At 41.2% G+C, this 25,468-nt stretch overlaps 1 protein-coding gene across 2 annotated transcripts in view; it reads right to left on the bottom strand.

The window, feature by feature from the left end:
- Positions 1 to 25,468, bottom strand: part of GEN1 (GEN1 Holliday junction 5' flap endonuclease) — a 911,226-nt gene that overhangs the window by 782,133 nt on the left and 103,625 nt on the right. For both annotated transcript variants that reach the window (XM_044064875.1, XM_044064884.1), the window contains exon 3: positions 10,147 to 10,339. In XM_044064875.1, the coding sequence (XP_043920810.1) occupies positions 10,147 to 10,339 (193 nt within the window). The remainder of the gene's footprint in view (positions 1 to 10,146; positions 10,340 to 25,468) is intronic.

Genomic DNA, 25,468 nt, shown 5'->3' with positions numbered 1-25,468 from the left:
TGTGGGGAGTCCTTGTGCAAAACTTGTCCAAATGGTAGTTCTGGGGGAAGGCAGATAGATCTATGTCTGGGCTCCCCCATTTGTTTGTCAACATGTTGAAAATCTGTGGCTCCAGTTTCCACTCATGTTGATCCATGAGGTTTCTGCTTAGTCCGTCTGCCAGTGTATTCAATTTTCCTGGCAGGAATTGAGCTTGTAGATGCACTTGGTATCTCAGGGCTGTGTTCCACAATGCCATGGCTAGTCTGCAGAGGGGGTAGGAATGTGTACCCCCCTGCTTGTTTATGTACCACATAACCGTGGTGTTGTCCGTCTTTACCATTAGTTGTCCTGGAAGAATGTAGTCCTTGAAGGCTGTCAGAGCATTCTGTACAGCTAACATTTCTTTTTGACTGATATGTAGGTGCATTTGATTTGGGTTCCATTTGCCCTGAATGCACTTCCCTGCCAGGTGAGCCCCCATACATAGTCTGATGCATCTGTAGTTAGGGTTTGGGAGGCAGGGGGTAGTGTGAATGGTAATCCCTTGTTTTGGTGGCAGGCTTCTGCCCACCATAGGAACTTCAGGCGTAGGCAAGGTATGATAAGAATCATTGTTTCCAGGCTGTGACAATGTTAACTCCATAGACTTTTTAGATACCACTGTAGTTTCCTCATATGCAGTCTTGCATATGGAATTAGAAGAATGCAGGAGGCCATGAACCCCAAGGCTTGCAGTATTTGTCTTGCAGATAGCAGGGTTTTTGTGGCCACTTGTTTGAAGCAAGTTAACAAATGAATTTGCTTCTCTGGCGTGAAGAAAGCCATCTGGGCAGTTGTATTCAAGCTTGCACCTAGGAATGTAATCTGTTGACAGGGTACCCGTTGTGATTTATTTTCGTTTATGATGTACCCTAAACAAGTTAGAACCCTTTTTACAAACGCCAGATGATTAAAAGTATGCCCTGGTTTTCTGCCTGAATTAGACAATCGTCCAGGTATGGATATATTTGAATATTTCTTTGCTTGCAAAATGCAGTAACTGGAGCCAGGCTCTTAGTGAATACCCTGGGAACAGTAGACAAGCGAATGGGCAGTGTAGAGAACTGATAATGCAAGTAGCCTGCTTTGAAGCATAGGTATCCTCTGAAAGATTCCCTGATTGGGATGTGCAGGTATGCTTCTTTTAAATCTAGAGTTGTCAACCAGGCGTCTTTGCCTAGCATAGGAAGTAACTGGTGAAGAGTCAGCATCTTGAATTTTGGAATCTCCAGAAAAGTGTTTAGAGTAGACAGGTCCAGGACTGGATGCCATGATTTGTCTTTTCTGGGTACCAGGAAAAGCCTTGAATAGAAACCTTGTCCCTTTTCCTCTTCTGGCACCAGCTGAATAGCCCCCATGTTTAAGAGAGAAAGAACTTGTTTTTGAGCCTCTGCCCACTGATTCGGGGGCAGGTCTGGCCACTCGTTTGGTGTTGGCAATGTGTGGAAATGAAATCTGTATCCCTGGGACACTATATTTAAAACCCATGTGTCCTGGGTTATGAGTTCCCAGTTCTTTGCATGAAGAGCAATCTTTCCCCCCAAAGGGGCAGTTGAAAGATAAGTGCTTGGTAATTTTAAAAGGAAGTCATTGAGACTGTTTACTGTAGGGGGTGTCTTGTTATTTCCAGATTTGCATGTGGAGGCCCCCCCCCCCCACTGCTTAGCTCTGAGAGCACCCTGGGACTGAAACCTGGGGTTTTTGCTGTGTCTGGGTTTGGCTTGAGAGGATCTGGAAGGGGCTGGAAAGGACCAATTCTTAGTAGGCCAATGCCTACTAAATCTTGGAGGTTGCACTTGTAAGAAATCTTTAACAGTTTGCATAGATTTAGTTTTATCTTCCATCTTTTTTAGAACTTCTTCAGCCTTATTGCCAAACAAATGGTCCTGATTTAAAGGAGCGTCCAACAATTTAGCTTTAACATGATCAGGCAAAGATTGCTCCTTAAGCCAAGCATGCCTTCTAAGCACAGACCCAGTAACAGCAGCCCTGCAGGAGGCCTCTAAAGAATCAAAACCACACTGCAAAGTATGTTTTCCAACTTGTACAGCAGAATGCATTAAATACTGTAAATCTTTATTTTCCACACAGTCAGGAATCAACATCATTTTCTGTTTAAGCAGTCCAGTAATATGCTGTTGATATTTTAACATATGAAATTGGCAGTTTAATGCTCTGATTGCTAAGGTCGCAGAAGTATAAACCTTTTTACCCAATCTATCCAGTGCCCTGGAATCACTATCAGAAGGGGTAGGATTTTTAGCAGTAGAAGCCTTAATGCCCTTAGGCCCCTGAGAAATGTTTTTTGGATCTGCAACAGGATTTTTGAAAAGGAACTTGTGGGACTCAGGAATCCTGTAGTATCTGTCAGGTTTACTAGGAGCCGGAGGCAGGGGAATCAGGGGCCAAACTGGATTCCGAGAACACATCATCAACAATGTCTAGTACAGGAGGTATAGGCAAAGGCCTATGCTGAGGTAGAAGCAGGAAAACCCTAAGCCTCTTTTTTGAATCAAAAAATTCCTGGCTTTCCCAGTGGAAATGCTCCCTCAAAGCATGTAAAGTTTCCCCAAAAGAAAAGTCCTCAGGAGGGAAAGCAGAGGGAATGGAGTCCTCTGCATCAGAATCCTCATAAGTAGGTATGGACAAATCCAGATCATTAGAAGAGTCAGAAGAAACAGAATCCTGATCAGAAGATTCATAATCAAGTTCAGCCCTAGGCCTCATAGAGAGGGGGGGGGGGTGACTACCCCTGACATGAGAAATTAGATCTTCAGCCATTTTTATCATTTGTTTTTTAGGCATAGGCGCCTGAACACGTGGTCTGGGCGTCAGTTTTTTAGACATAGATCGAGATTTAGGCCTTAGTAATGAAGGCGGTGTTGATTTAATATGCAAGTCTGTAGGCCTGAATACACCCTCAGAAGCTGGTGCCTGCACAGCGGCTCCGGACGCATCCAAGGTAGAGACATCCACGGGTTCCATAGGTGAAGCATCTCGTGGCATACCGGACTCCGAATGGATCTCAGTAGAGGCCTGCGAATCAGAAGTAGCGGGTATCAGGGGCTGCGAAAGCGCCTCACTGAGTACTGGCGACTGGCTTAGGAGAAGCGTTGTCGACTATTTTGGACCTCAGCGGCCTGTCTCTGTCTTTATCTTTGCGTTTTTTCGGAATTCTGGTAGTCGGAAGGGTAACCGATGACATTTCTGGATAATTAAACCGAGAACCGAAATAATTAGAGGCAAAAATGTACGGAAGACGAATAGTGCACTGGTTAAATAAAGCACAAAACCGACAGCAAGGTACGTTGTGGTCAGGGCATAGGCAAGGAATACAGTACGAATGAAAATCTTTATGAGGTATTTGCTTTCCACAAGTAATGCAATTATGAACTTTTTCTGACATCGGTAAGGAGCAAGAAAAAGTTTCCACAACGGGGTACTTAGCTTTAAGTTGAAGACTTTGGTTCTGAAACTCGAAAATGAAAATTTCAGGAGTCGGCCGACCGGCACTTGCAAACTGCTTCTTCTTTGGGCACCGCATGGCAAGAAAGACTGATGTAATGACGTCGGCTGCATGTTTTATACCCCTGACGACCTGACGTCATGGAAGAAGGGACCGCATCCGATGTAGGACCCAAGACTTTGTTAATCAGGCCGACTGAGGGCAACCTGCCAGCAGATTACCCAAATGTAATGACTGCAACAGTGAAACACAAAGAACATCAGGTTTTGTACTTACTTTTCTCACTTGCTTAGAGAAAAACAGCTCTTGTACTCACTTTCCTCACTTATCTAGAGGAAAATAGTTTTTTATTCAGGCATGTCCAACTGTCAGCTCCCAGTGTTCTCTCCTGTCTTTCTGATGAATCTGGACATCTTGAGGCAATGTAGAAATTGCCTTATGTACACAGACAACCCTCTCCTCCTACCACCCAACACTACAACCTGTGAGAGATGCACTTATCTAGCCAAACTGGAGGTAAAGCCAACCAAGACTGAACTTGATAGTCATGAGGAGAAGGTAAACATTTGCACCACACCACACTCATCACATAGTCTCACTAAATTTACACCACCAAAATCCACACATAGTAACACAAATACATTCGCGGAGGCTCTCAGTAATAATCTGTCTAAGCAACAGAGACCTCCAAAGCAGAAACGCAAGCAACCTCCATCCCCCAACACAACCCAAATGACACATAGCCCACAGACTCAGTGTGTCACTCATCCACAGCCAATAAGGTAAAACAACGTACCCAACACACTAGTCATTGGTGACTCTATAGTCAGGCACACTGATGTCCCACTCATCACGCTAAACAAGGAGAAGTTTACTGTCAGCTGCCTGTCGGGTGCCAGGATCCGCCACATAACCCACGCACTCAGGTCACTCCACAACAAGTACAAATATGACTCAGTCATTGTCCATGTTGGCATGAATGACCTGAGATGTACCTCCCTGGACTATATAAAAAAAGATATGGAAGAGCTCTCCGATCTTGTAGCCCAGGCAGGTATGACCCTAGCCCTGAGTAGCATTCTGCCATCGCCTAAAATGATATTGCAGTACAAGGACAAAATGATTGACTTCAACAAATGGCTAAGCTTCTGTTGTCATTCTAAGGTGATCCAGTATCTGTCTGCTTGGGATGACATGGTCGACAAACCACGATGCTTTGCCACAGATGGCCTGCACCTGTCGCCCCTGGGATTCCGGATACCGGCTAAGGCTCTTGCTGCCCCTATAGTGCCTTTTTTAGGCAAGGTTCAAATAACAAATTCACCACTGTAACAGGAACAGGCAAGCAAAAACTGAGGGTAATGCTACTCAATGCTAGAAGTCTAAATCTCAAAATGCACTCACTCGAGGCATTCCTTAAAATGGAGAACATTGACATCTGTGCAGTGACTGAGACCTGATTCAAGGCTCCAGAGAGCACCAGGCTATAACTCATACCACACTTTTCGGCCATGTAACTTGGACCGAAACACCAAAGCGGAGGTGTGTCCATATTCATTAAGGATATCCACACCTCCAGGCTAGTTGCTCAGCATAATGCATCCGAGGTTATCCAAGTGCAACTAACTCTGGGCAAAACTGCAATCCAAATTGTAGCTTGTTACATATCCCCCACCATGCCCCAGGATTCCCACTCCTCTTTTCTTGATGTACTGGAAAATATTAGGGTTCAACCAAACACTCTAATAATGGGCGACTTCAATTACCCCACCATTAACTGGGAAAACTACTCGTGTACCAACTCCTTAGCTCAACGCTTTCTGGAATTCATAAACTCCAATGCCCTGGATAAACTTATCCACACCCCCACCAGGGGCAACAATATCCTAGACCTAGTCATTACCAACATGAGTGACCGGTGTTCCACACCTGAAGTCAACTCCTCATTGGGCTGATCTGACTATAAGCTAATCACCCTTGATATCCACATCCCGCCCCCACCCCCATTAAGGAATTACCCCACCATTAACTGGGAAAACTACTCGTGTACCAACTCCTTAGCTCAACGCTTTCTGAAATTCATAAACTCCAATGCCCTGGATAAACTTATCCACACCCCCACCAGGGGCAACAATATCCAAGACCTAGTCATTACCAACATGAGTGACCGGTGTTCCACACCTGAAGTCAACTCCTCGTTGGGCTGATCCGACCATAAGCTAATAACCCTTGATATCCACATCCCGCCCCCACCCCCATTAAGGAAACCATGGTAAAAAGTTTCTCCAATGCCAACTTCATGCTTCTTAAGACAGAAGTGGTGAACTTCATGACACCCATGCAGATGGACAATACAGTTACAACTTCTGAATCCTACACAAATGCACTCTATAAGCACTTAAACGAGTGCATGGATCGTGCTATCCCAAATAGAACCAAGACGCTATCCTCCAAAAAAAGGAAGCCAATCTGGTGGTCCCCTGCCATAAACAAAATGTACGACAGAAGGAAGAAACTGTTGCAAAAGAGAGTAAAATCCCATGAGTGGAGGAGCTCCCTGGTCAGCCTCAGTAAGAAGCTGAGATCCCTTATAAGATCCTCCAAAGCTAGCTACGAAAACAAAAGCTCCACTAATTCTAAGGATAACCACAAAGCATTCTATAGCTATGTCAAGAATCTCGATGGCTACACCCAGATCTGCTCTGAGTTACAGCACAACGGCATGAAAATTACAGAACCAACTGATATTGCCAACATCCTAGTAGATAGGTTCAGTGCTAACTTTACCCCCCCACCCCCTAAAAGGTCCATATCTATACAAGAAGAATGCAGAGTCTCTGTAATCACAACTACGCAGGTAAAATCTGCACTCTCTAAAGCCAAAAACACAGCATCCATGGGACCGGACAACATCCCAAGCTGCGTTTTACATGAACATCAGAACGAACTGGCTCCCCACTTTAGCACCATGTTCAATAATAGCCTTGCATCAGGCTTTGTGCCCACTGAATGGCGCACAGCAACAGTTATCCCACTCCACAAAGGGGGAGCCACCACTGATCCCGGGAACTATCGACCTATTAGCCTGATGAGCCTGGTCTGCAAGGCCATGGAATGTATCATCATGGAACTCATAAAAAAAGACGATGGTAACCTCCAAACTATGGATTCCACCCAGTTCGGGTTTGTGAAAGGCAGATCATGCCTCCTGAACCTGATCGACTTCTTTGAGGCAGTCACCAAAGCTGTAGATGAGGGTAAGGTGGTTCACACAGCCTATCTTGACCTCGCCAAGGCTTTCAACACCATCCCCCATTCTGGAATTATACCTAAACTCACTAAACTAGGTATAAATCCCTACATCACAAGATGGGTTGCAAACTGGCTCACTGACAGAACCCACATTGTAAAAGTTGCAGACTCCAAATCTGACCTCAAAGCAGTGACAAGTGGAGTACCCACAGGGTTCTGTCCTGGGACCTCTCCTGTTTGGTATCTACCCCTCTGAAGTACAGGCTAACACAGAGGGCCTCTGGCTAACGAAGTTCGCAGATGACTGCAAACTAGGAGTCATAGTGAAGTCCCCAAATTATGTGGACATCCTACAGAAGGGCCTCGCTGAGACAGATGCCTGGTGTCAGAGCCATGGCCTCAAGGTCAATGCCAAAAAGTGCAGTGTCATCCCCTTTGGTAAAAACTCTGTACCCATGAACTACCACACAGGCAGCAATCTACTTAACACCGAATGTGTGATAAGAGACCTGGTGGACAGTAGTCTCTCCTTTGACAGTCACATCGCCACAGTAGTCAGGAAGTCCTTCTATGTGGCACACCTCATCATAAAAGGGTTCTCATCCAGGAAAAAAAGAGATCATTGTTCCCCTCTACTCAACACTCATTAGACCCATTATAGAGTACAACGCCCCTTTTGGAATGTACCTCACAAGACATCTGCAGCAGCTGGAAAGGCCACAGAAGTAACTCACAAAGAGGATTACTGGCCTCAAACAAATGCTCTACACTGATTGTCTCAAAAAACTCCAGTTATACTCTGTAGCATATCGCCTACTCCGAGGTGATCTCTGCCTAACCTATAAAGCTATGTCAAACTCAGAGCTGTTGGACATGCTACACCTAAAGAAATCCCAATCCCTCCGAGCTACACGCTCTAGGGACCTAAACCTTGTCACCACAATAAACAGGACTTGCTGTAGGGATAGATTCCTGTCCTGGAGACTTCCCATACTCTGGAACAGGCTACCCATCTATGTCAAGCAAAGTTCTTCATTAGAACTCTTCAAGAAAAATCTTGATGAGTGGATGGGAAATAGGAAATACACCCCGGGGATCACTTCTGTGACTCTGCTCGACAGTAGCACAGGAAAATAACTTTATTGGGTGGCGTAAGCTGGGGAACCTTGTTGGCTAGGCTTACGTAGGTCCTTGGGCCGATAGACTAGTATCTACCTATGAACCTACGAACCTATGAACCAGGAGATGATTATCATGGCACTGTTAAGTTCTCAATCTCCACTACTTTTTAAGCCAAGCTGGAGATATCCTGCTCTTGCAGTCTACATGTGGCCTATGCTTCTGGCCTGAACAGTGAGGACTGATTAAATAAATGCAATCTTTACTGCTTATATTTCAGTTTCAGTTTTAAGAGTAGTAGTTACAGCAGTTACGGCCTTGTTTTCTACAGTAACTTCAATACTTTAGATAATAAAACTTAATTTGTCAAGCTTTACTTCCAGGTCCACACTGTGTGGGTGGTCTTCTTAGCTTCTGAATGAAAGATGCTGATAAAGTCCTGACTATTACAGGACAAAAGCACTTAATTTACTATTTTTGTAATGGAAATAAACTCTGCTTTGTTTTTATGCTTTGTCTCCTCCATTTGTGTGTAGCATGCAGTTTTTCAGCCCTGCCACCTGGTTGTTTGGTTAAATGAAAGAACCTCTGCTATGTTGGAAGAACACAGGTTCTTTTACAGCAGAAGGCACTACTCTGGACTGAAAACAACGAGCCAATGACTGACTCACTTTGAGATGCTTTGTTGGAGATCCTTCACTACAACTCATGAATTGTAACTTCTTTAAAAGCAGTAAATTGTCAGTTTATGCCACACATAGAATAAAGCTTAGGAGTCGCACTGCCATCTTAGCACTCATTCCCATAAGGCTAGCGGTTCACCACTGAGTTCTTTATACATATCATACTGAAGTTATGTGAACATATTTCTAGAAACTACTACAGAATGCCAAATTTATTTTCAAATTTCCTTCCAGACAGGACACAGAAGAGTGTTTAAAACATTATTAGGAAAGACAAAAGTCACTATTTATATTATTAAAGAACTGTAATGTATCGTCCAAAACATTATGTATTTATGAGCTGTCAGATAACATTAGATAACATTATAAAGTAGTGATCAGCTATCAAATATGTATAGCTGTACATTGGAGGTACTTGCATGCTCTGCGTACCTTGGAATGAGAATGGTGTGAGCTCCAAACTGACGTACTAGCAGCTCATATGCAATGGAAGAATGAAGATAATGAATCAATGAAATGTTACTATTCCTTTCTATTTAGTGCTTAAGCAAATAGGTAAATGTACTGCCTGACCTAAACCATGAGGGCTGATATCATTAGTGTGTATATACAGGGGTTTATGAACAGCTTTCCAAAGGAGTGTTCGGGTCACCCAGTAAGAGTAACTGCTGAGCAGTGAGCAGTATTCCAGTGAACACAGCATATGGCTAACGTTTTAGCAAACTTGAGTGTTTTACTACCTGTTCATTCTTATAACATATTGGTCTTGTGTCCTACAGATGGAGGGTGAAACACTTCAAGACAGCTAGCAATGTCATTCTTGACTACTATGATTAGCTCACTAATTCTTTTGTGGGTCCACTATGAACTTATTTCTTAAAATTTGACAATCAGGTGGAAGCAATGTAAGTCAGAAATATTAAGTCTTGATTCAGATACTGCAATGTTACTACATTATAGGTCTTGCATCAATGTGGCATTTGAGCTACCAAGTCACGTTTCAGAAATTGCAATAGCAAAGTACAGCACACTGCATTAAAGATGTGATGCACAGCATGGTGACATTATTTCAAATGGAGAATAACATAATATTATGTGCTGCAAATTTAAAAGACAAACTCTGGAGTGATGTTTTATGTATGCCAGTCTTAGAAAAATACCAGTTCTGCAGATGTCTTATCCTTAGCAATTTAATTATTTTTAGCATCTCTTGCTGTACTGATGGCAAATAATGCTGCAACTATTAAAGTAGGTTTGCTTTAATGCATCAAATACCCAGTATATTTATTACCGAATAAATAGCAAGCAACCGAATCTAAACAAAATATGGTGCAGAGAAAAATGTACATGATTAAGTTCACATTTCAGGCAAAAGTTTTCTCTTTGAATAAATATATTTCTTTGCCACACTGTACTCAAATAACTACTAACCTAAGTCATGTCTGTAACCTGCTAAAACTATTGTAAGAGAGACAAACATTAGGCTCAGCATTGAAGACACTCCTGGTACTAAAGTAAAGAAATGATTGAACTATCACAGGACTTTTGTTTTATATCTAGTCTGGAAGTAGTCAGAGCAGACACCAAAATATTACCAGCACTGACCTCTCTTAGAATCACTTTAAAACATGACCTCCCAGTTCTTGCAGTGGCAGAACAGCTCTTTATTGATGGCCCAAATCTCATTTCATGCCTCATGCTCATTTTCTTGGCTTTTAGTTTTGGTGCTTCTCCTTCAACCACAAATACCAGTTTCACTCCCAAAAGGTTCAGTGAAGAAACACGGAAGAATAGATTTCTGAAAAAGAATAAATTAACACAAAACAGACGACTGCTCCATGGACATAGAAAGAAGTTAACAAAGCTGTGAAATACCTAACATTATGCAATACAATGCTCACAATAAATAATAAGAATTTTTAAATGCAATTTTAAAAACAACTGTTAGAAATTTATGCACTTTGCCATTTATGTTCCACACTATGTATATTCATATCACAGTGCCTTTTCTAGACTTAGTGGGAGTAGTGTTTTAAAAGCTACTCCCATTTTCAAATCACTGCAAAGGTGGAATGTGTGCTCTATATCAGACAATCAGTACAACAGAGGGAAGAAAGTTACTGTGTACATTGAAATAAATGACATGGAAAAATAACAGATATGTTCCTACTGTATCACCTGATCTGTGAGAGGACCCCTCCCCAATAGAGTAAATGTCAAGTTCATCCTCTCCACCAACCACAGTCTGTTACTTTTTTATTTGAAGCTACCATGCTCAGGGCATGCGCACGCATCACACAGTGATAAAACATGAGTCCACTGGTTCACCTCAATCACAGGCAAGCACTCATTCTGCAAACCTGATTTTCGAGACACTGCAACAGCCAAGTTTGTAGGGAGAGACAATCCAAGAAGAGGAAGACAGTGGAAGTATATTTGGAACTTAACAAGAAGGGAGCTCATTGTCAGAAAACATTGACATTTTACCATATCAGACAGTCAAAAACAAAACTTGATCCCCAAAAGGAAATACTCTACAGTGAAAGATGCTGGAAAACAGATAATCAAATTTCAGAAGCAGAGTCCGGAAGTACAGATATAGCAAACTTCTGGAGCTGGAATTGAGACAATAACGCTCTGTGAAGGCATGCACCAAATGGCTGATGCCAAATGTCTGAAATGGAGCTATCTTTGGAGCAATCACAGGAAGCAGCCATGTCTCTAGAGCAGCAGCCTTCAGCTGCAGCTTTTTTCAAGACGTAGTTTACTTCTTTATGGCAATATGTAATGCAGCTGGCAATCCACTTAGAAAGTGCTTGTTTAGCAAATATGAGCCCTTCACTCCGACCGCAAAAAAGATGGGCAATTGTCTAGTCTTCCTAAACTCATGCGTCTAACTTCAAGGAAAATCCTCAGCTGGCAGTATACATCCAGAGTGTGAACGTTTCACTTTTACCCCTCTGGTTTATACCCAGCAAATAAGAAGAGAGAGAGAGGTAGGGAGTGGCTCAGGGCAATTAAGAAGCTCTTAAGAATGGGTGAGTTGGTCATAAGTGGCAACCCTAATAGAAGTGAAATACCAAATGTCATGCCTTACATGAGGGCTTGCAGTTCCAAAATCCTGAAAGCAAAGGTGATAGCAAATAGAAAACGTTTCTTCAAAGAAACAAACATCAACACTACTGAGTCAGCAGGTTTAAATGGGGCACTTTCTCAATGCTAAAACAGTACATATCACATTACAATACATTTAAATAGGAGCCAAAAGGAAACATGTGACCACAGCCAACAAATCACACTATACCATCCGTTAAAACTTTTCTAAAACATCTTTAAAGGTATACATTACAAATATTGCTGTTGTATTTTAACAAGCACAGGTTTAATACTAACTACATTGTTTTAAACCAGGTTCTAAATCTGCATGGAACCTGACAAATCCACTCATATTAATTTGTACACTGTCTATCACTCTGAATTTAAAAATATGATCCATACCATTATGCACGATGTGCTTAAACAGTGCATTATTCTCATTATTTCTTATTTCTGACTTATGCTCTGTTATACGCTCTTTTAATTTCCTTGTGGTCTTTCCTATGTAAAATGAATCACATGTTTCACAGGTAGCAAGATAGACCACATAAACACTACTACAGATAGCAACACAGTTAAATTTAAACTGCTTATTGGACAAATTTGTCATTGTTGTGCTTATAATGTCTTCACAGAGACTACAGCACATACACCCATATGTACCAGGTTTATTGCCTAGCCTTACTTTTGTTAATATCCTTAAAATCTTTATAGCATAACCTGCCCTTTAAACTCTTAAGATTCCTATATGAAAAAAGGGTCTAGCCTCTAGTATAGTGTGTAGTTCATGTGCTGCCATGAGTATAGGCCAATTCTTAAGTATAATTTTCTTTATTTGTTCTGTTTTTAAACTATAAGTAGTTACATATCTAATTTTGCTATTCTTTTCATTTGCATCAGCTGTGGCTACTTCCCCTTCTTTAAAAATCGGTTTCATAGCATTACTTCTACTTTGTTTCACATCATTCTCTATTTTTAATACCTCCACACGGCTATAGCCACTACTCACAAACTCACCTACCATCTCATCCATTTGCTCACTAAACTGTGTATCATCTGTATTCAGCCTACTAACCCTGCACATTTGTGCTTAAACAATTCCCTGAAAAATATTGGGGGCATGTAAACTCTACCTATGTACATATCTATTCACATGTACATTTTTCTCATGTATACTTCTATCTATTTTATCCATTTTCTTTTCTAAATGCACATCTAGAAAAACTATTTCACTATATGAGTGATTCATTTTAAATTCAAGGAATTCGGTAGTGTTGTTTAAATAAGCAACATAGTCCAGTAAATCTTGAACTGTGCCATTCCACACAAAAAAAACAATCATCTACAAATCTTAAATACAGTTCTACTTTCTGACATAATACAAGTTCCATTGGCCATGACAAATCCTTGGGGTAAATTTTATGTGAACACACCCCAATCATTCACATCACAACATACTTTCCTACTCTTCTACTGCTGTTGTCAGATAGCACAAAAATATTATTTTGTAAAGTCACTCCCTTTAAGCTATTTAAATATTTGTACCCTCCCACCATATTCCATAGATCCAGACTCCTGAGTTCTCATCCAGTCAAACTAGGTGCTACTTTAAGCTTTGTGGTGCTTAAGTTGCCTGGCATTACTTACTATAAGTTTGCCTTCGAAAGTTTACCTCAGTCTCACCTAATCTGGTCATACTAGTGAGTAGTAGAACATCAAATTGGGAAGCTCACCCCTTTAGACTGTTAGCTTGCATTAATTACCTTTTCTTTTATTTCACATCCCCCTACCTGCTTATTGCAAAGTGCAACACCTAGAAGTATAACCCCTTTTATCATCTCTTAAAATCTGCAACATCTGGGGAAGACTACCATTCAATGGGGAGCCTTCTGTATATTTTGTGTATTCTACTATAGTTAACGTATACCCTATGCTGTATTTGCTTTGCTCGTTTAAAGACCTAAGTACTAGACAAGAGGGAAGGTCAGCCTGTTAGTTTCACCTCTGTTGTCAGCCATTTAGCATCAGGTCTCCTAAAACAGTGTACTAACTGCCTTATGCTCACACATAATGAACTTATTCTCTTCACTAATAATTCCATCTCTTTAAGGTAAAAATTCCCAATTAACCTGGATATTGTTTCCTATTATGTAAAAATATGTCCAATTTGCTTCACACACCTCTACCACCATGCTTCACTTTTGTTTGTCTTTTCGGCTTTTCCCAGTGAGGGGTCGCCACAGCGGAACTCCGGTCCGCTAATGACTGGTAGTAGATTTTTATGCTGCCACGTTGCCAGCCCGACGCCCAACCTTCAGCGAAGGCACGCCCATTCACGCATGTCTTTCGGAGGCCACTCGTCCGCAGGAAGGACATGCAGACTCCACACAGAAGACACTCCAGCCGAGAATCGAACAGGAGAACCTCTTGCTGTGAGGCAACAACGCTACTGCTATACCACCGCAGCTTACTTACCAAGGCAAATTGCTTTATGGTAAAAATACAAAACAATCACTCCCAAAGCCACCTAGAAATAAAAAAATTTAAGTTGCAGCAAAAATCAGGTCATTTATGCAACCAATGAGTAACAGCACCAACCATAAAGAGTCACTCCGTGAAAAAAAAAATCCAAATCTACCACTCTGAAATACAGTAGTAACATTTGTTTTACTGATAGATGACTAGATTGACAGTTGTCGTTCACAAGGATGGACAAGAAGAGGGTTAAACTGACTTGTTTTTCTGGTGTAAGGCCTTTGTCATTACGAGGATCCCACAGACTCTAACTTCTGACAAATATAACATGGTAGTGGTACACACACGAGTGAGCAATTTGAGATGTAAAATCTTGGGGGGGGGCATGCAGAGAGAAATCAGAACTTTCCATGCCTGCTACAAATGCAGCAAAGGCACTCGTTCTGAGTAGAATCCTTTGTTCACCTCGAATGGTGCCCAGATACAAAGTAGAGATGACTGGCTTCAATAATGGGTGCCATTCCAGGGGGATACAGTATGTGTCATCAAGGGCCAAGATTCTTAACAGTCCAACTGGCTTCACTAAAGATGCCCTGCGCCTCTTATTTCAAGGTTACCACAGACTTGGTAAAGGCTTTACTGCTCCTAGTGTTGTTTTATTTTATTTGTTTAAAGCACAGTCCACTCGATGGACATTCCAAACTAGACAAAATATTGGTCTCAAAACTGGATCACATTAAGGTGGCACTCCTCAATGCCAGAAGTTTAATTGCCTAATCTTGATGCTCATGTCTTCAGACCTGATGGCAGCTGTGGTGAAATCTGTTTTCTGCACTTCTGTTTTACTGCATTTCTGTTTAATATTTGTAACTGTTTTTTAGTCTCCTTTTTGTTGTCTGTTAGAGCTGAATATCTGTTATTGTTTGTGACTTTTGGAGCTTGTAGTGAAATCTTTTGTCTACAGAGGCCTATCTGTTTCTTTGTGGGAGAGAGAATCATTCTGGTTTGATCAAGCTAGAAGCATTCCTGCAAGACTGTGTAATTGTGATTGGATAATTTGGCTGGTTTCTGTTTCTCTGCCTTTAATAGCCAGTGTTTTAAACCAGTTTGTACTTGTTTGCTCAAGCTGTTCAAAGCTACAGTGCGATAGGCCTTCTGCAATTTTCTCTGCTGTGACACTGGAAAAAGATAAGTGCTTATTTTCAACTGTTTTCTGCATGTATGTTTTTCAGCATATCTGTTTAATCTGTGCAACTGTTTTTTTTTTTTTTACATCCCACATACTCGCCCAGCCACTGTTGTGGTCTGAAAGCTTAGTGGCTTTGAGCTGCCCACCTCTAGTATAAAGTTGATACTGGACACTCCCCTCAGTCACATTACATCAGCTCATTCTACTGTCTATAGTTTTATTATTATTTATTTATTTTACATTTGTTGACCGGGCTAGTCCAGCTGGATCAAAGTCCATTTTCAGTGGAGGCCCGGGGAGAAAATCTCCATAGGTTAAAACAAGTTTAGAGAATACAAATACACAAAAAACAAATGCTTTAAGCAATTAAGGATAAGAAGATGTTAGTATAGCTAATACATGTGTAAGAGTAAAAAAAATAATAATATCCAAAACAGGAAAATATTTAAGTAAATGGTTAATGCCTTACAATACGAAATTTGGTAGTGTCTAGTCATTCAGTGTATCAATACATTATTTGAGAAAATGGTAGAAGATATAAATTTTTTTTTTTTTTTTTTTTTTTCAACATGTGTGAGATCATTAATATCTACGAAGATGTTATGTCAGAGGAAGTTTATCAGGATTTCATAGCAGAGAAGGAAGAATTGAGGTAGAAGAAATAAAGAAGGTAGGTTAGTCAGGGTTGGTACAAGAGCAAAGCCAGAATTTATTAAGATGTGTTAGCAGTTGTTTCTTAAAGAGTGGAAGAGTGGCCAAAGAGGAGATATTAGATGGAAGATTATTCCATATTTTGCCAACTGAGTTAGAAAAAAGGCAATTACCTGCAGAATTAATAGTTTTGGTACTATTAACTAGGAGGTTGTCTGAAGAACGTAGTTGTTTCAGGTTGTTATAGGGAGTCAAGAGATTACTGAGAACTGGTGTTTTAGATGGTTGATATAGAATTTTGTGAGCTATTAAGAGTTGTTGATAAATGAGCTTGTTAGGAAGTTCTAGCCAGTCTAGTTGTTTTAAGTTTAGACAGTGGTGAGTTCTAAAATGAGATCCTGTGGCAAAACGAGCAATATTATGGTAAGATGTAGTAAGTTTCTTAAGGTTACTTTTAGAGAGATTAGTATAAATAGGGGAAGCATATAGAAGGGTAGAGATAAGGTGTGTTTGGGCTAAGGTGGTCTGGGCTTCAGGTGTAAGAAAGGGTTTGATTCTGTAAAGGGATCCAATCTTTTTATTAACTGCTTTTATTGTGTTGTTGATGTGACAATCATAGTTTAGATTATTGTCAATAGTAACACCTAGAAGTTTTGTTGAGGGGTCAGGAGAAATTTGAGTGTTATTAGTAGAATTAATAGAGAAGTTTATAGAAGTAGATCTTCGGGTAGGTGAAAATAGTAACAATTTGGTTTTCTTAGGGTTAAGGAGTAGACAGCGGTCAGAGAACCACTGTTCAACAGTTAAAAAGGCTTTTTGTGTAAGAGACTGGAGTTCTGTTTGTGAGGAAGCAGTACAAATTATAGTGGAATCGTCTGCATATTGTATGCAGGTAGTGTTAGGGATAGCTGATTGGAGGTCACTAATAAAGATGGAAAATAGAAGTGGGCCTAGGATAGATCCTTGGGGTACTCCTAATGAGATAGGAAGGAGAGCAGATAGTGAATTTTTCCAGAGTACTGCCTGGTGACGGTTTCCTAGATAAGAAGTAAACCAGGTTAAGGAGGAGGGATCCAGTGCAAGAGATTTAAGTGTGTGCAGAAGAAGTGTATGATTAACCATATCAAAGGCTTTTGATAGGTCTATGAATAGAGAAGATGTATGTTTATTATTGTTACGGTTATAGTTGATGGTGTTGGTAAAGGAGAGTAAAGCTGCGGTAGTACTATGGGAAGGTCTAAATCCATGTTGAGTCTTAGCCAGTAGGTTATTATGAAGGAGATGGTTAAGTAGTTGTTTGTGTATACATTTTTCCATGATTTTGGCTAAGGGAGATAGAAGTGCTATGGGACGAAAGTTAGAGAAGTCATTAGAGTTGCCTCCTTTGTGTAGGGGAATGATGTGGGATATCTTCCAGATCTCAGGGAAAATACTTTCTTTTATAGATCTGTTTATTAGGATAGAGACAGGGTAAGCAATGGCTTTTGCTGCTATTTGCAGGAATTCTGCAGGAAGCTTGTCTGTAGATGGGGTGGTAGGTTTAAGTTTTTGGATTAGAGATTGGATATAAGAGGTAGAGACAGGTTGTATGTGAAGGGGAGGAAGAGTGTTTTTTAAAGTAGGAGAGAGTAGTTTAGAAGTGTCAGGAGATAGTTGGTTTGCTAGAGTTTGTATGGAATTGGTAAAGAAAGAATTAAAGTCATTGGCTTGTTGTGTGGGATTGTCAGAGTCAGAATCTTGAGGGTTGGGTGTAATTGCTTTGCCTGGGGTTAGAAGATTATTAATACTGTACCAACATTTTTTGGTTCCTTTTTGGTGGTTTTCTGTAGTTGAAAGTAATAGTTCTTTTTATCTGTCAGAATGGCTTTTTTGGTACTGTTTCTAAGCTCTCTAAAGTTTTGGTGATCAGTTTGGTTTTTAGTAGATCGCCACTTATCCCATGCTTTATTTCTGAGGATGATTTTTTGCTTAGTATTCTTGGTTAGCCAGGGTGCTGTTTTAGTTTTGGTTCTAATGGTACGACTTGGAGCATGTTGATCTAGGATAGATAGGAATGATGAATTGAAGTATTCAACTGCTTCGTTCAGTGGGAGATGTTTTAGTGGTGACCAATTACATTGTGTAAGTTCAGTTTGAAACTGAAAAGGGTTAAATTGTTTTTTTGAATGAAGTGTTCTGAAAGTGGTAGGTAAAGTTAGGTTAGTTTTGCATCTAATGATATAGGTTAGAGAGTGATCACTAAGGTCATCAGGAAGGGTGCCTGATTGGTAGGTTTGCAAGGGGGTATTAGTAAGAATCCAGTCTAATATGGTTTCCGTATTGTTTGTTTTATTGGTTCTGGTGGGACTATTTATGAGTTGTTTGAAGCCAAAAAGGTTGATATGTGATGTGGGGTTTGCACTGTTACAGGAGTGCCAATCTATGTTAAAGTCTCCTAAGACTAGTGTTTCTTGAGGGAGTTTGGTAGAGAGTTGGTTAAGGATATGTTCAAGGGTGTTGATATTATTTCCAGGAGGGAGATATACACAAATGAGGTTTATGGATTTAGTAGCATTGACTTGAAGTTTAGAGCTAATTACTTCAGCATTATTGTCTTGAGTAAGAGTCAGGTCTAGAGGAATAATTTGGAGTTTTGTTTTATATAGAATAGCTACCCCTCCTCCCTTTCTGGTAGTACAATCTAGTCTAATAATGTTATATCCAGGTGGGGTAATTTCAATGTCTTTAATTGAAGGCTTCAGCCAAGTTTCTGTTAGGCATAAAATATCAAATTGCTGTAGTGAGAACTTTGTAAAGGTCCATCCCTTTAGCCTTGAATTATCTTATCTTCTGTCTCCTCACTTTCTACTGAAAAAAAATGTACCTCTTTCCTACTTCGTTTTGCTGCTTGTGCTTAGGAGTTCAACTACATTTACTTTGCCACATTTATTACTGCTTGTTGGTAGCCTCATTAAATCGCATTCTACTGAATTGCTGCTTTATTTTTGCTGTTACTGTTGTGATAGTGAGCTAGTGGTTTAAAGCAATCTACTGATTAACTATATTTCATTGCTATCTGCTGCAATTCATTACTTTTTAACTACATTTTACTGCAATTTCGTTGTTGTTTAACTGTATTTTTTCATACGGCGAGTTCTATTCTTTTGACTACAAGTGATCAATCTGTGCTTCATTGGGAGTTTTTTTTACCGTGTTCTTAACCTTAAAATTGAGTAGCACAGTATAGATACAGAAAATCCAAGAGCTCCAAAGGTCAATGAAGGCTGGTGAAGAACCACAACTGTATGAGCGTACGCACACAGTTTTATTAACGCTTTCATCAAAAATGACTGCATCAGAAAACACTCAATTTAAAATTCACCTCTTTTATATAACAAGTAATTGCATCAGTAATTGAATAATTAAAACAGTTAATTAATTAAGTCAATGCCAACTACCTTAAAGGTAAAATAAAATAAAAGTGTATTCAAAATCAACTATCCTAAAATTTGGAAACTTTTTTAGTTTCCTATACTTTAAAAAACATTTTATGTTAAATTCATTTATACCCGGTTGTCATACCATCATTGAACACCTTGATAAAAATAAACATTATGTTTTCATGAACAGGGATAGGTTGTTTCCCCTTATCTTAAGGGTTCCATTTCAGCACAGAACCAACACCCTTGAAAGAATTAAAAACCAAAACAAAAACAGTCGGGGTGGTCCAGTTTGTTTTTTGGACATGACAGTTGACTGAACTCATATTAAGGGAATTGTCCAGAAGAACTGGAGAATTTTAGAAGGGAATTCCGACTTGGTAAGGGTAATTGGGAACCATCCATGTTTTGTTTATAAAAATAATCATAACATTAAAAACCTTTTGCAACACCAACAAACTAAGAATGTTGATATTTCAACTACTAGAAGGGGTATGTACAAATGTGGCCATCACAACTTTTGCAGATTCATTTCGGAGGGGCCATTTGTGTTGTTGAATCATCTTAATAGCATTAATAAAGTACTAGGGTATGTGTCATGTAGGTCCCAGGGGGTTGTTTATATTAGTCTTTGCAGTGGATGTGAGGCATTTTATGTCGGTATGACAACACGGTCCTAGATGGAACGTATTAGGGAACATGTGTACAGTATTAAGACAAAGGATGTCAACAATGCCTTATTCAGACATTCCAATGAGTGTTCCAAGTATAAGAAGTTTCTTTTTTCTATTTTAGAAGTAGTTTCATCTGATATAAGAGGGGGGATTATAAAAATCTTTTAGAGCAAAGGGAATCCCTGTGGCAGACTAAATTAGAAGCAGACAATAAACCGGGTTTAAATGAATTTATTAACATCAAATGTTTTTTAAAGTATAGGAAAAGTACAGTTGTGTACACTTACCATAAATCTAGATGTTCTAACGTACTCACTACTGCAGTCATCACATTTGGGTTATCTGCTTGCAGGTAGACCTCAGTTGGCCTGATTATCAAAGTCTTGGGTCCTGCATCGGTTTCTTTCTCATCTTTCATGATGTCAGGTAGTCAGGGGTATAAAGCATGCAGCCGATGCCATTACATCAGTTTTTCTTGCCTCAGATGTCAGGTGCCCCCATAATGGGAAGCAATTATATACAAGGTTACACCTCCAATAAAAAATCAAATACACCAAAAAGCTTTATGCATAGTAAACAAGAATAGAGGTATAGTCAATAGACGTCAGTGGCTGGAGGGAGGGTAACCAGGACTGCAACAGTGAATACACTCGAACATCTACATTTATGGTGTGTGTACACAACTGTACTATGTTCTTCGTGTTTCACTGTTGCAGACATCACATTTGGGTAGTTTCCCAAAGTTAAGGATGGGAGGAGGTAATTAGATAGCATTAGGACCAGCTATAAGGCCCTGCAAGAATGCAGTGGCAAAGCCAGCTCTGGATTTAGAAAAAAATTGGCAAGTGGTAATGCTTGGTGAAGGTATGTACAGAACTCCAGGTAGCAGCTTCTAGGATGTCCCTGGTAGGGACACCTCTGAGAAAGGTTGTATAGGTAGAAGCAGCCCTGGTTGAATGTGGTCTTATCCCCTGTGAGGTAGGTTTTCCACGGTGCTTATAGCAGAAATGAATGCAATGGTCTATCCACTTAGAAATGGTTTGCTTTGAAATGGCCTTCCCCTTGCCCCTGCAGCAAATGCAACCAGCAGCTGTTGAGATTTCCTGAGAGGTTTAGTCCTGTCCAAGTAAAATCTAAGTTGTCTGTGCACGCCCAAGGAGTGCAGTATTAATTCGCCTTTGTTCTGTGCATTTGAAAAGAAGGTTGGCAAATGAATGGACTGATTAAGGGCCACACTGGATATCACCTTGGGCATAAAGGAGGGATTGGTCCTGAGGGACACCCTGTCCGCATGAAAGATGATGAAAGGCTCCACTGCCATGAGGGCCTGTAATTCAGACACCCTTCTTGCTGAAGTGATGGCTAGAAGGAAGGCTGTTTTCCAAGAAAGGAATTTCAACTCTGCATTTGCAGCTGGCTCAAAGGGAGGTAGAGTGAGTTTTTCCAATACAAAGTTAAGGTCCCAGGCTGGAGTAGGGGCTCTCCTGGGTGGTCTTACGTTTTTGGCCCCTCTGAGGAATTGCTTCAGCAGTGGATGAGAGAATAGGGGTGGCTCTGTATTGTAATGTGTTGAAATGGCTGAGGCATGAATTTTGATGGAAGAAAAGAAAAGGCCCTTGTGAAGCATCTCAGTTAAGTATTGAAGAATATGAGGTAAGTTGGGCACTGCTGTGCCCATCCCCTGAGTTTGGCTCCAGGAACAGAATCTTTTCCATTTTTCAGCATAGGATTTTCTAGTACTAGGCCTCCTTGCCTCCAGAAAAACATCCATCCCTTGTTTACTGAGGGATGGTAATGGAGTGATCAGGTAATTAGCCAGGCTGCAAGGTTCAGGGTTTGAAGCTGTGGGTGCAGAATCCGGCCCTCCTGCTGGGACAGCAGGGCAGGGGTCTGAGGCAGGTGCCAGCACTGACACACTGTGCAAGAGGGGGTACCAGTGTTGGCGTGGCCAGTCTGGTGCAATCAGTATTGTCCTTGGTCTGTCCTGTTTGATCTTTAATAGCACTATGGAGAGGGGAGGCAGAGGGGGAAAGGCATAAACTGATGGGGTTTTCCAGGTGAAGGACAGGGCATCCACTTTCCAAGCTTGTTTGTGGGGAGTCCTTATGTGGAATTTGTCCAATTGGTAGTTCTGAGGGGAGGCAAACAGGTCTATCTCTGGGCTCCCCATTTGTTTCTCAACATGTTCAATATCTTTGGTTCCAGTTTCCACTCGTGTGGGTCCATGAGATTTCTGCTTAGGTCGTCTGCAGTGCATTTAGCTTTCCTGGCAGGAATTGAGCCTGTAGGTGCACTTGGTAGCTCAAGGCTGTGTTCCACAGAGCCATGGCTACTCTGCAGAGAGGGTATGAGTGGGCTCCCCCCTGCTTGTTTATGTACCAGATAACAGTGGTGTTGTCTGTCTTTACCAATAATTGTCCTGGAAGAATGTGGTCCTTGAAGGCTGTCAGAGCATTCTGTACAGCTAACATTTCTTTTTGATTGATATGCAGGTGCATTTGACTTGGGTTCCATTTGCCCTGAATGTGCTGCCTTGTCAGGTGAGCCCCCCATGCATAGTTTGATGTGTCTGTTGTTAGGGTTTGGGTGGCAGTGTTAGACTGGATGGCAGCCCTTGTTTTAGTGGCAGGCCTCTGCCCACCAAAGGAACTCTATCTGTAGACAAGGTATGATAGGAATCAATGAATCTAGATCCTGAGAATGTTGACACCATAGGCTTTTTAGATACCATTGTAGTTTCCTCATATGCAGTCTTGCATATGGAATTAGTAGAATGCAAGAGGCCAGGAACCCCAGGGCTTGCAGTATTTTCCTTGCAGACAGCTGGGTCTTTGTTGCCAGTAGTTTGAAGTAGGCTGTCAAATCAACTTGTTTCTCTGGTGTGAGGTAGGCCATCTGGGAAGTTGTATTTAAGCTTGCTCCCAGGAATACAATTTGTTGGCAGGGTACAAGATGTGATTGCTTTTTGTTTATGGTGTACCCCAGAGAAGTCAGCAATTTCTTTACAAATGCCAGATGATTTAATAGTATGTCCTGGCTTTCTGCCTGAATTAGACAATCGTCCAGGTATGGGTATATTTGAATATTTCTTTGCCTGCAAAATGTAATGACTGGAACTAGGCACTTTGTGAATACCCTGGGTGCAGTAGGTAAGCCAAAAGGCAGTGCAGAGAACTGATAGTGCATGTAGCCTGCTCTGAAGCGTAGGTATCTTCTGCAAGATTCCCTTATTGGGATGTGCAGGTAGGCTTCCTTTAAATCCAGTGTTGCCAACCAGGCATTTTTGCCTAGCATGGGAAGTAGCTGATGAAGAGTTAGCATCTTTAATTTTGGGATTACCAAAAATGTGTTTAGGATAGACAGGTCCAGGATAGGACGCAATGAATTGTCTTTTCTGGCCACCAGGAAAAGTCTTGAGTAGAAACCTTGCCCCCATTCTTCTTCTGGGACAGGCTGAATAGCCCTGATGCTTAAAAGAGAGAGAACTTGCTTTTGAGCCTCTGCCCACTGATTTCGGGGTAGATCTGGCCAACCGTTTGGGGTTGGTAAGGAGTCGTAGTGAAATCTGTATCCTTGGGAAACTATATTTAAAACCCATTTGTCCTGGGTAAAGAGTTCCCAATTTTTTTGTATGCAGGGCGATCTTTACCCCTAAAGGAACAGTCAGGTGAGCAGGGCTTGGAAGGTTTAAAGTTAAGTCATTGAGACAGTATACCATAGGTGGGAGTCTTACTACTCCCTGGTTTGGAAGTGGGAGCCTCCCACTGCTTAGGCCTGTGAGTACCTTGGGATTGAAGCCTGGGTTTTCTGCTGGTTCTGGGTTTGGACTGAGAAGGCCTGGAAGAGGCAGGAAAAGACCGGTTCTTAGAGGGCCAATGCCTACTAAATCTGGGAGGCTGTACTTGCAGGAAATCTTTAACAGTTTGCATAGATTTAGCTTTTTCCTCCATCTTTTTAAGTACTTCTTCTGCTTTGTTGCCAAGCAGGTGGTCTTGGTTTAAGGGAGCATCCAGTAATTTAGCTTTAACATGATCTGGCAAAGATTGCTCCTTAAGCCAAGCATGCCTTCTAAGTACAGACCCAGTGACAGCAGCCCTGCAAGATGCCTCTAATGAATCAAAACCACATTGCAAAGTATGTTTTCCAACTTGTTCAGTAGAATGCATTAAATCCTATTGCAAAGTATGTTTTCCAACTTGTTCAGCAGAATGCATTAAATCCTGTAATTCTTTATTTTCAGCAGTCAGGAATCAACATCATTTTCTGTTTAAGCAATCCAAAGATATGCTGTTGATACTTTAACATATGAAACTGGCAGTTTAAGGCCCTAATGGCCAAAGTTGCAGAAGTGTATACCTTCTTACCCCTTCTATCCAGCGCCTTGGAATCTCTATCAGAGGGGGTAGGGTTTTTGGCAGTAGTAGCCTTAATGCCCTTGGGTCCCTGTGAAATGGTCTCAGGATCCGCAGTAGAATTTTTAAAGAGGAACTTGTGAGAGTCAGGAACCCTGTAATACCTATCAGGTTTTCTGGGAGCAGGAGGTAAAGTATCAGGGCCAGGACAGATTCCAAGATGGCATCATCTACAATATCCAGTAAAGGAGGGATAGCTAAACGCCTGTGTTGAGGCAGGAGTAAAAATTCCCTAAGCCTCTTTTTGGAGTCAGAGTAATCCTGGCTTTCCCAGTGGAAATGCTCCCTAAGAGTATGCAAGGTTTCACCAAAAGAGAAATCCTCTGGAGGGGAAGCAGAGGGAATGGAGTCCTCTGCATCAGAATCTTTATAAGTAGATAAGGGAAAATCCTGGTCATCAGAGAAAACAGAAATTTCAGAATCCTGATCAGAAGAATCAGAAGGAAAATCACTCCTAGGTCTCTTAAAGGGAGAAGGGTGGCTTTCCCTGATTAGAGCAATAAGGTCTTCAGCCATTCTTATAATTTGTTTTTTAGGCATAGGGGCCTGACCATGTGGTCTGGGCGTTGGTTTTCTGGGCATGGATCGAGTTTTAGGCCTTGAAGAAGAAGAAGATGGCATCGATTTAATATGCAAGTCAGTAGGCCTGAATACACCCTCACAAGCCGGTGCCTGCACAGCAGCTCCGGACCCATCCAAGGTAGAGACATCAGCAGGTTCCACAATCGAAGAAGCATCTCGCAGCATACCGGACTCTGAATGGGTCTCAGTAGAGGCCTGTGAATATGAAGTAGCGGTATCAGGGGCTGCGAAAGCGCCTCACTGAGTACCGGCGAACTGGTGACTAGCTTAGGAGAAGTTTCGTTGGCAGCTTCGGACCTATGCGGTCTGACTCTGTCTTTATCTTTGCATTTTTTTCAGAATATCGGTAGTCGGGTGGTTTACCGAAGCCATTTATGGATAATTGAACTGAGTACCAAAATATTTAGATGCGAAAATGAACCGACTACG

Source organism: Protopterus annectens, chromosome 1.part0, assembly GCF_019279795.1.
Source record: "Protopterus annectens isolate FY-2018-M chromosome 1.part0, PAN1.0, whole genome shotgun sequence".
Classification (NCBI taxonomy): domain Eukaryota; kingdom Metazoa; phylum Chordata; order Ceratodontiformes; family Protopteridae; genus Protopterus; species Protopterus annectens.
The sequence above is the reverse complement of the archived record's forward strand: the minus strand, read 5'-3'. Positions and strand labels throughout refer to the sequence as shown.